Here is an 11,269-nt window from a genome sequence, read left to right on the forward strand (position 1 = left end):
TGATGTTCTTCAAAGGTTTTTATTGAAAATAAATTCAGGAAAAAAAATCAGATGAACAGAAGTGTAAAGGCTTTAAAACCAGAAGTTCTAACAAATGAGCTACTTCAAACTAAGAATAATCCAGACAATTTAGTTCAGATTCTAAAAGTATATTTATATGATGCTGTTAAGTATGTATTTACTCATTTATTGTATTATAATATTGATAATTATGTATGCTGTAATTGAGTCATTTTTATTATTGCAAGACTATGTGCAACTTTTAAGTGTGTTTTCAGGAGCAAGAGAGAGCATTTTACAGATTTTACAAGTTTAAGAGATCCTTTGCACCTATTATGTATATACACAGACACACACAAATATCTACGTATTAACTTACTATGCTAATGCCCATACATATATATATGTGCATGTATATATATATGTGCATGTATATATATATATAAATGCATGTATGCATATATGAATGCGACGTATGTATATTCATCTATGTATGTATATATCTATACATGCATGAACACCTGTTTTTCACACCTAACATCTAACTTGTACTGTTTACACTCTCAGTTAAACAAAGTCCTGTGTTGGGTCTTAGTTGTGCCAGGATTCAACATCTGCCATTATTCACATTTGCCCTCAGCAGATCCATCAGGAGGAGAGACTTCTAACAGCAGCTGTAAGTGACAAGTAATTTTATCAAGAAACGCAAAATGTAATTTAAAATGTATAAAAGGCAGATAAACAATAAGACTTCCCAGCATAAACAAGAAAGCGTAAATATATTGCAGATTGGGAGACCAGACTATGGGAGCTGAAACTAGGAAGAAAGACACTGCCACCATCACAAATGGAACTGGCAAAAACACCTGCAAGAAAAGGAAAAAAATGGTTTAGGAAATAAGCAGACCAACTGTGATTTTACACCTCATTCATAAGAGTAACAACTCATTCTTTGCCACAGTAGAGTACCATTTCTCACACTGCTATAAACTCACTCAGGACAAGAATCATCTGACCTCAAATTGCCTACAAGATAGGCATCCGTTCTAAAAAATTTGTTTAAGCTCCTTCTATCACAAGGGGTAGCAATAGGCAGTACCTGAAATGCATTTATTGACATATGATATTACAGGTTCCCAAAAGACACTCAGGGCTAATTCTGGTGCCTAGAAGAAGCCTTCACAATGCGTATACACTTCTAACCCACCTTTCCAACTACTAGATTAAGAGGAAATTCAACCTATCCATAATGTCTATGGTTGTGTCAGGAAAGATGAGAGTAGATCAAGGTTTAATTAACTGTGAACGGTCAGCCAGGGTCCTACACTGTTCGTGGTACTGCTCCACATTGGTACATATCTGGTGCACATCTCCCCCATTCTGCATATAACCATCTCCTGTTTTCAAGTGCAAGTTCTCCAGGGCACAGACCATCTGTTTGTTTCACTTCCTTCTACCCTGAAGCAAGGTTTTTGAATAAGGCTCTAAGCACCGAGATTATTATTTGTATTTTCGTAACTATCCACTTTTGACTTGCACTTGTTCTGAAACTTTTACAAACTACTCAAAACAAATCTGTAAAAAATATTTTGCAATGTAGGTCCATTTACTTTGTATGGTCGATGTAGATGAGGTTCCCGGTATCGAAGTACAATCAGGCTTGCACAAGTCAGTCCAATCATAAGCCAGGCAGAAAATCCAAAGTAATTTGTTAACATAATAAGGTCAGAGGGGATGATAAAAATGGATGCAATGGTGGTTGAAAAAATCATGGCTGGTGCTGGAGTACAGGAGTGGACATTAAGCATGGATATTAAAACAGGTAAATGTCCTGACTGACTTCCAGCATAGCTTAATCGACCTAGTGTGAACATGCTGCTGTTGAGGGCACCAAATATTGAGACAGCAACACAGAGAGGAATGATCCAGGCAACAGAGGGGATAACTCGATCAGCCCAAGTGACTGCCACAGCAACTGCAAGAAAGTAAAGCATTAGTGTAGTACAGGTACCATGTTCTGAATCGCTGACAGACTCAACAGAAACAAAACTTAAAATGCAAGAAACACCTGTATTTACCAGCAATGCCTGTATTTTTTTATTACAGTAGTCAAACAGTAATCTAATCCTAAGGGTATTTCATTCACGAGCTAAAGATTTCCTGGGAGAATGACAGCTAGGAGTGCTACCTGCCAGAGCAAGCCAGGTAAACCTGCTGGGGCAAATACCACAGTAATGGACTGCCCAGCAGGAGAGAGCTGCCTTTCATAGCTGTGCATCACACACACACACACATGGTCAAGGAAAGTAAATGAACACCTTAGGCCCCACCATGCCCATGGTGGTGACACAGTCTGCTGTTACAGCAAAACTGCCAACAGGAGCACAGGTACATTCAGAGATGGGTCGGCGAATGTGCTGTTAATGAGATTTTGCTTTGGGCAGAACTGAGAAATGTGAAAGATTATTTCTGAACAAGAGACATTGAATACTGCTTGGAAATTAACTACAGCCCATATTGTAGTAAGGACTAATATGCAGTGTGTCTACAACCAAATGCCATGAGGAACATAGATCTTGCAGTGACCTGCGCAGCATAGGAAATTATTAGAGATGGGGAAAACCCCCACCACACCCTGCCTCCCCCCAAAAAATATATTGAAAGAACAAAAGCCACAGCAACACATAGCAATGTTTGAAAAAGAGCTATCGTTTGAAGGCTATCTCCTCAACTGGCATAGATAAACACAACTTCCTGGTATGTATGGAGCTGGTTATGCCAGCTGGGCTGCTGCTATTCACGGATGGTCTGATATTTGCTGCTTCTTTCATTGTAGGATGGATCTGCAAACGTGTCCATCTTTCCCAGCAGATAACCTGACAATGGCTGAGTGATAATACAAGGTTGCTGAATGACAGCTACACTGCTTCCATTTATGTTAGTGAGCTGTTTTTGCAAGAAAAAAATAATTGATCCATCCAAATGAGGTATGGTTTTTGTCACGCCTGTAGGCAAGGTCTGACAGCTTAATCTCATTATAGAGGGATTTAAAAAGTGCTGTTTGGACAATCAAGATGAAATACAGCTCCCCTTGGACCTTTTCATAGAAGGCTTATTGGTACAGGATCTGAGAAATGCTTTACATACACTAGACTTTCGTATAGGCTCTTCTGAGGAATCACAATATTTATCATGACTAACCCACAAACACACACCCAAAATGGCTACATTTTTGTGTCCATAGTCTTTTCCATATTACTGAACATGTCAGACTTGTCCACCTCCTAAACAGTAATGGCTCTAAGCTGAGACACTATGAGATAGGGAAAGAAGGAGGAGAGAGGATTAAAACTACAGGAAAAACTAAGGTTGTTGCTATACTCAGGACCTAACTTTCAGCTGATTTTTCAGGTTTTAATACACTTCTGATTTAATTTTTGGCCAGTGCAGATATAAACCAACATTTTCAACATTTAATAACATCTGTCTGCATTCAGTCGAACTTGTGTCATACAGTAAAATTAAAGAATTCTCTGTTAAAAGAGAATGAACCCAAACTTCTGGACTGTGAAGTTAGGTGAGAAGAAGTAACCCAGTACATTGACATCAGATGGGTATGCTAATGAACCACATCTTTTTAATTAAAAAAATATTAAATCCATACCTGAGGAGACAATTTCCTTAGGTGTGAGGACAGTCAGATATGAGATGTTCACCAGTAAATAAAAAACAATTACTGCAGGAACCGCAGTCATCACAGTTAATGGGATATTTCTGCTGGGGTTTTTCATCTCTTCTGAAAAATACAGTTTAAAAAGACATATAAAGCAAGCAGTGTAGCTTCAGCAAGTGTATTTCAGTGGTGAATCTGTACAGAGCTTGACAAGACTGACACCAAGGTCCTACCCCAATCCCTGATCATGGCTGCTAAATTACGCTGCTTGTGAAGTCCTATGGTTGTTCTCAAATAGGTTACTATCAAAGATTCTTAAACAATTTATTTTTATTTAGCTATTTATTAACTATTTTGGAAGGAGTTGGATGAACAGATGATAAAAAAGCTGGATGAACAGATGATAAAAAAGATTACAGAAGGATTGATAATTTCTCTTTGATTTGATTAATCACATATTTGACTTACATTAGAAAATTGATTTGGTAAGAAATTTTCAGGTAGCTTTACTTGTAAATCACTACCTTAAACATGAGACTCTAAAGCCATATTATTTATTCTGACATCACCTCATGAGTCCTGATCTTAAACTTTGTAATTGCCTATTCCTACTCAAAACCTTTTTCTTTGCCCTTATATCAGGAAATACAGAAAAAGTAGAAAAAAAGACTAGATGGTATAGACAGAAGAGCAATAATGCAGTGGCTTTAAAAGGGGGCCATTCCCAGCTGGATACCGATGATTATTACCTTTTCCAGGGCAAAGTTGCTGGAGGAAAACTGTTTAGTGCTAAACCTGATAGCTTAGAACTATATTTATCAAACAAGAAAAAAATTCCAGATCTTGCCAGGGAATAATTCAGGCATTGGCACACATTCCTGAGCACATGATATTCCCAACAAAAGATGGAGTTGATTTCCAGAAGCCTAATAATTCATCCTCATCTCAATCAAAAAGGGTCTTTTTCACCTCTATCACTCCTCCCCTCACTCCCTCTCCTCACTTCCCTCATCACTTACAGAAGATCTCCTGAGTATTACCAGCCAATAACTCACAAAAAGGAAGAAGTGAAAAGCCAAACATGCAGCTTACTTAAGCTCTTTTTAGGAGGTTGAAATCTCTTTCCTCTTTCATATATGATTCCTATCTTCTGCCCAGAACATCAGCCTTGAGCCTGTCCCAGTGCTGTCTGTAGCGCACAGAGCCAGGACAGAAGGAGTACAACAGCAGAATTCAAATACTGACTATCAGAGAAGTTTGGATTTATTTCAGATGTAAGAAATACACTTGGCAATTTTGAGCCCAGAAACAGACAATCATCAAAATTGCCAATTTAAATTTATCTTTTCATTTGTTTCTTTGGTCATTGCAGTCCTGCCATCCAGCTGGCACCTGATGCTTTAGCTGAAGCTCACAGAAATGAAGTTATTGTTGAAGAATAGGAAACTCAGTTCAATTCAGAACTATTGCATAGGTTGCATCTGTCTAAACAGCTGTGCTGCCCAGTGTATGGTATTTATTAGTACTGCTAACTGACCAAAAAATAAATTAATATTTTACCAATAGTCTTGTATGTTCTGAGGGACACAAAGCTAAGTTCTTGTCTTTAAGGAATCCTTAAGATTTCAAAACTATACTTTCCTGATTTATGTCACCTTTTTTTTTAATTGAAACACATTTTTAATGCTGGAATAACCGGATTGTAATGATAACAGTCAGTTTTTTAAACATTAACCAAATTTCACATTGTTCTCACCGTTGAACTTTGAGTTATGCATTTAACACATGCAGTTTAATTAATATTTTACATGATAGAGGTTAATGGATACATACGGTTAAAGATATAAGAGCAATATCAACCTGCTTCCAACATAATTCCATAAATCTCATCATATCATAAAACTCTATTAATTTAATTTTTGACATGAATAACTAACATTAGGAACATCATCTTTGTACGTTTCATGAAAAACTGCTCTATTTCTTTTTGCCACATCATCAGATATAGAATAGGGTGAGTAAATAGATATTCAAAAATGTTTTAAGTGTTTGAAATTGAGCACAAGTTCTATGAAAGTATTTATACCACTTTCCTTAGGTCTCTCTTCACCTTCTGTGCAAAATTCTATTTTCCCAAGAAAATATATCCCATAAAATTGCTAAATTTTAAAAAAATTCAAAATTAATTTGTCAATGTACAAAACAACTGCATAACCTCAGAGAAGGTACAGATATTTAAATAGAAATTATCTATGTACACATAGTTTGGCATGGATAACCTAATCCTTTCCTAAAAATACACTGGCACAGACACAGAGAAAGACAAAATGCAAATTTTTTAGGTATGAAAAATTCTGTTTATGCATAAGATTTTAAATTAACTATTTTGATTTCTCTTGTACCCTATTGGAAATGTCAGTTTGATTTTCGAGACTGGACAAAAAGCAAGAAACTTCCCTAAAGAGGAACACTGCCTCTTCTACCAGCCCCAACAAACACAGGGCTCGCATAAAACATGAGAGACCCTATGGTCTTGAAGGAGAGACAAGTTCTACCAACACAAGTTGAGGAACACAAGAATGACAACTGCAGAACAAAATCTAAAGAAGAGGAGTGAGATACCTGCCATATAATTGAGGGACCACCAGCCTCCATATGCGTACAGTCCTTGGAAGAAGGCTTCAGCAACCTGCGAAGCGTTGGGGATCTCTGAGCCGAACAAGTCCTCAAATCTGGCCAGACTCTCCTTTTGCCTTGCAATGAGGAGAACAATGCCGCCGACAGCAATTACAGACAAGGCCATCATCTTCAGCAGAGTGAAAACTGTCTGCACCCACGCAGCCATTTTGACACTGCAGCCATTCAAAATCCCCAGGGACCAGAGAACGGCCAAGGCCAAGCATTTTTTCAGCACTTCTGGTGGAGGGCAAATGCCATAGAAGGGCTGGGTGGCGTACTCAGCAAACAGCAAGGCTCGAGCAGCATTTAATGCTGGTTTGGTAAATGTTGACGTCCAGATAAACACAAAGGCGGGGAGGGATCCAAGGCCTCTTTTAATATGGCTATATTCTCCTCCAGAGAAGGGCAGAGAGGTTCCAAGTTCTGCATAGCAGAGGGAACCCATCAGAGAAACCAGCCCAGATGCAGTCCAGATTATTAGTGCGATGCCAACATTGAGTAAGGAATGCTTTAACACCCCTGTGGGAGACACAAAGATACCTGCCCCGACAATTGTTCCTATAATAAAACTTACCCCATCAAAATAACCTATATTTCTTTTGAGTTGAATCTTCGCTTTTTCTTTTCTTTGCATATCTTCGGAATCATCACTTTCTCCTTTTCCCATTTTTTTTCTGTTTTTTCACAGCAGAATTCACTTTGTTGTTAGCAGTCTGTCATGGCCCTACCTGCTAGTGAAATGTTATGAGAAGCTTGGCTTAATCATTCAGAAAAGAGAGCATACTTTGGGTTTTGATGTCTTCTGTGTGAAGATGATTAACCAAATACTTCAAGAATCACTGGGAAATCATGTACATGTTGGTTTAATATGTACTTCAGAAATTATTGAGGTCTGCAAGTATTTTTAAAGAACACAGCATAACAAATAATGCACAGCAAATGCTCATTTCTCAGCTGATTTTCATCAACAGATTTCCATTTCTTTTTTGTATGTCTTCAGAGACAACAGCGAGAGGTGGGTAAATGTGACTTCTACATCAGACCTAGGGAAAGAGATAGGATATGACAGCATGAAGAAAGAAGTCATCCCTCCTTATGTCATTGACAGTGACACGGACACTAGTTGAACAGCCTGGCACTATTTTTCCACTGTCCATACATAAAATTGACAGTGATAACCCGTGATCACCAGTATGTTTTGCCAAAACTTCATCAGTCACTGAATATACAGGAGTTTGTTTATACTTCACTCATTAAACAGTGCACTAGAAAGAAAATTACCAGTTTATTCTTGAGTGCTCACCATTAATATAGTACCCAAACACGTCCTAAGAAGATATTAATCTTCGGACGCTACTGTGAGGGGAAGAGTCAGTGTTATCATTTTCACTGTCTGCACAGGGCTATTGAACAGAAAAATGAAGGAGTCATCATTCCCACCAGTTTGGCCTGTGTCTTTTAAGGTGCAGCCACTGATTTTTTTTTTTTACATAGTTAACAATTTGTGGTGTATTTTGTGTTCAAAATACAGAAAAGGAGCTTCTCTTTAATCAAATGTGGATATGCCATAAAACCATGACTTTTGTACAAGAGAAAACGTATTTATTCTTTTTAAAATATGTAGAGTAAAATAGGCAGAAAGGGATACTAACTAAAAGAAGTTCAGCATGGACCTTGAGGGTTTTCTAAGTTCCCAAACTAGTAGCAGAAAAGTTCTTACTTTTTGTCACTCAACTTGCGGAACCGGTTTTGTCCCAGAGGTCAAAGCTCAGTAATGCAATGAACTGAACTCATCTGTGAAAGACACAGTGGTTCAGATCAGTACTGAAACATAGGATTTTCACTCAAGTACAAAATAAATTCATCTGAAAAGTTAGGTTTATATAATATGCCATCATGTAAAAGACCTTTAGCTAAAACAGGCACGTGCATAGACTGTAATCTTTTAACTTTTTCAATGACTTGGCTGAAGTGAATTTCCTTCACCACACAAAAGCTATGCAGCACGGTCAGTGAAAGAATCCACAGCTCCAGAGCAGCTTTTAACCATAAGACAATTATTCCATCTTCTCCACATCACTGTGGCACTCACTATATACTTTCATCTTCAAAATAACAAGTCCTACCGACTTCTGTAAAAATGCTTTTGCAGGTGCTGAGGTCCATCAGTGCTGGTTGCTTTTCAATCACCTCCTAAGGGCACAGGAGCAGGCAATTCCAAAATGTCAGAAGTCAAGCAGACAAGGTAGAAGGCTGGCTTGGCTGAGCAGGGATATTCTTTTGGAAGTAAGGCAAAAAGGAAAGTGTATGCCCAGTGGAAGCAAGGGTAGGAGACATGGGAGGAATAGAGAGATGCTGCTCATTGCTGTAGGCAGAAAATTCGTGTAGCCAAAGCTCAACTAGATTTGAAGCTGAACAGTACTGTGGGAGACAATAAAAAGAGTTCTTTTAATTATACTAATGGCAAAAGAAAGTGCAGAAATGACATTGGGCTATTATAGGATGAGTATGGTCACCTCACAAACAGGGACATAGACAAGGCAGATGTTTTATGCTTTCTTTGGCTCTGTCTTCACACAGATGACAGGCTAAAATAGCCTGAGCTGCAGGACCATGCTGTAAGAATTATAACCTCCCAGTTGACCCTGAACTTGTGTGGAATCTGCTGCTCCAGCTAGATCCCTATAAGTCTATGGGGCCTCATGGGACTCATAAGAAAATACTCCAAGAGTTGGCTGAAGTCATCCTTAAGGCCTCTCTCGATGATTTTTGAACAGTCTCAGGAATCTGGAGAGGTCCCAATTGACTGGAAGCTGGCAAACATTGTCCCAGTTTTCAAGATGGGCAAGAAGGATGACCTGGAAAACTATAGACCTGTCAGTCTCACTTCAGTGACTGGAGAAGGTTATCCCAGGAGGTATTGAAAAACACCTGAAGGACAGTGCAGTCATTGGTCACAGCCAGCACAGGTTCATGAAGGGAAAGTCCTGCTTATCAAACCTAATTTCCTTTTACGACAAGGTAACCCACCCAATTGATCAAGGAAAGCCAGCTAACGTAATGTTTTTGGATTTCAGTAAAGCTTTCGATACTTTCTCTCACAGGATCCTTCTGGACAAAATGGATGGATAAACACATCATGTGATGGGTAAGCAACTGGCTCATGGGCAGGGCACAAAGGGTAATAGTGAAGTGGGACATCAGGCTGACACCAGTGACCAGTGGGGTTCTGCTAGGCCCTGTGCTCTTCAACATCTTCATAAATGACTTGGATGCAGGACTCGAAGTGATACTAAGCAAGTTTGCTGATGATACTAATTTGGGAGGAGCTGTTGACTCCCTCAAAGGCAGGGAGGCCCTGCAGAGAGACCTTGACAAATTAGAGGACTGGGCAATCACTAACGATATGAAATTCAACAAGGACAAGAGCTGGATTCTGCACCAGGGATAGGGTAACCCTGGTTGTGTGTACAGACTGATAGACTGGGGAGTGAGAGGCTGGAGAGCAGAACTGTGGAAAGGAACTCGGGGGTCCTGTTGATGGCAAGTTGAATATGAGTCATCAGTGCTCTGGCAGCCAGAAGAGTCAGCTGTGTCTTGGGGTGCATCAGGCCCATTGACAGCTGGTAGAAGGAGGTGAGCAAGATTCATCAGTTGTGGCCAGCAGAACATCCCAGCAGCTCAACAGCACGGGGATTTTCCTGCTCTTCAGGATCCAGTGAGGGTCACACCATGCACAAATACCAGGGTGGGAGCTACAGATTTCAGCACCCTGCACAGGCAGGTCTATGGGCAAGAACTAAACCAAAGCTCCAAGTACTGCCACGACTTCAGTGCATCAGGAAACGCCTCTTCTACAAAGTGAAATCTATGGCTCCAGCTGAGCCCAGGCCAGGCCCAGTATGCCTGAGACAGTGGCAAACTTTGAGGTTCGAGTGGTGTAAACCGGCATCCAGGAGGGCCAACTGTATCCTGGGGGGCATCAGGCAAAGCATCACCAGTCAGTTGAGAGAGGTGATTGTCCCGCTCTGCTCTGCACTGGTGTGGCCTCACCTTGAATATTGTGTGCAGTTTTGGCTACTGCAATAGAAGAAAGATATTAAGCTGTTAGAGAGTGTCCAAAGGAGGGCAAGGAAGATGGTGAAGGGCCTTGAGGGGAAATTGAATGAGGAGCATCTGAAGTCACTTGGTCTGTTCAGCCTGTAGGAGATGGAGGGGAAATCTCATTGCAGCCTTCATCTCATTGCAACTTCCTTGTGAGGGGAAGCAGAGAGGCAGACACTGAGCCCTTCTCTCTGATGACCAGTGACAGGACCCAAGGGAATAGCATGAAGCTGTGTCAGATGTTTAGAATGGATATTAGGAAAAGGTTTTTCACCCAGAGGGTGGTTGGGTACTGGAATGGGCTCCCCAGGAAAGTGGTCTCAGCATCAAGCCTGACAGAGTTCAAGAAGTGTTTGGACAATACTCTCAGGAACATGGTGTGACTCCTGGGGATGATCCTGTGCAGGGCTAAGAGTTGGACTTGATGATCCTTGTGGGTCCCTTCCAAATCAGGATATTTTGTGCTTCTGTGATTCTGTTGAACTCTTAATACTGTGCGAGCTCTAAAAAAACTCCAAAGCTCCCAAACATCCCCCAAGAAGAATTCAAAGCAGTCCGGTCTATAAAACCTGCCCCGTCGCGGGGCGAACCCAGGCGGCAGGAAGCGGCGGCAGGAAGCGGCGGCAGGAAGCGGCGGCAGGAAGCGGCGGCAGGAAGCGGCGGCAGGAAGCGGCGGCAGGAAGCGGCGGCAGGAAGCNAGGAAGCGGCGGCAGGAAGCGGCGGCAGGAAGCGGCGGCAGGAAGCGGCGGCAGGAAGCGGCGGCAGGAAGCGGCGGCAGGAAGCGGCGGCGGTCCGTGCCCACGCTGCCCCGCG

The 11,269-nt window shown here is 40.9% G+C and overlaps 1 protein-coding gene across 2 annotated transcripts; it reads right to left on the bottom strand.

Annotated features, from left to right (window-relative positions):
- SLC7A13 (solute carrier family 7 member 13) lies at positions 1-7,141 on the bottom strand. 2 transcript variants are annotated; one of them, XM_017826496.1, is made up of 4 exons: positions 6,296-7,141; positions 3,665-3,793; positions 1,611-1,975; positions 1-866 (listed from the first exon to the last, which is right to left on the bottom strand). In XM_017826496.1, exons 1-4 carry the CDS (start codon positions 7,017-7,019, stop codon positions 621-623), a joined length of 1,464 nt encoding a protein of 487 aa, XP_017681985.1. In that variant the 5' UTR covers positions 7,020-7,141; the 3' UTR covers positions 1-620. The 2 variants fall into 2 exon arrangements, with proteins under 2 accessions (XP_017681985.1, XP_017681984.1); XM_017826495.1 differs by having other exon boundaries at positions 3,665-3,796; positions 6,296-7,137.
- Between the last annotated feature and the right edge of the window lie 4,128 nt (positions 7,142-11,269).

The sequence above is a fragment of the Lepidothrix coronata genome, unplaced genomic scaffold, assembly GCF_001604755.1.
Source record: "Lepidothrix coronata isolate B3197 unplaced genomic scaffold, Lepidothrix_coronata-1.0 Scaffold127, whole genome shotgun sequence".
In the NCBI taxonomy this organism is placed as follows: domain Eukaryota; kingdom Metazoa; phylum Chordata; class Aves; order Passeriformes; family Pipridae; genus Lepidothrix; species Lepidothrix coronata.

What these genes read in the sequence shown, in the direction of transcription:
- SLC7A13 (XM_017826495.1), bottom strand. Translation starts at nt 7,019, where the DNA reads ATGGGAAAAGGAGAAAGTGATGATTCCGAAGATATGCAAAGAAAAGAA. An exon ending in GTCCCTCAATTATATGGCAG is followed by an intron (nt 3,797 to 6,295) that starts GTATCTCACTCC and finishes TGTATTTTTCAG; the next exon opens with AAGAGATGAAAAACCCCAGC. An exon ending in TAAGGAAATTGTCTCCTCAG is followed by an intron (nt 1,976 to 3,664) that starts GTATGGATTTAA and finishes ACTTTCTTGCAG; the next exon opens with TTGCTGTGGCAGTCACTTGG.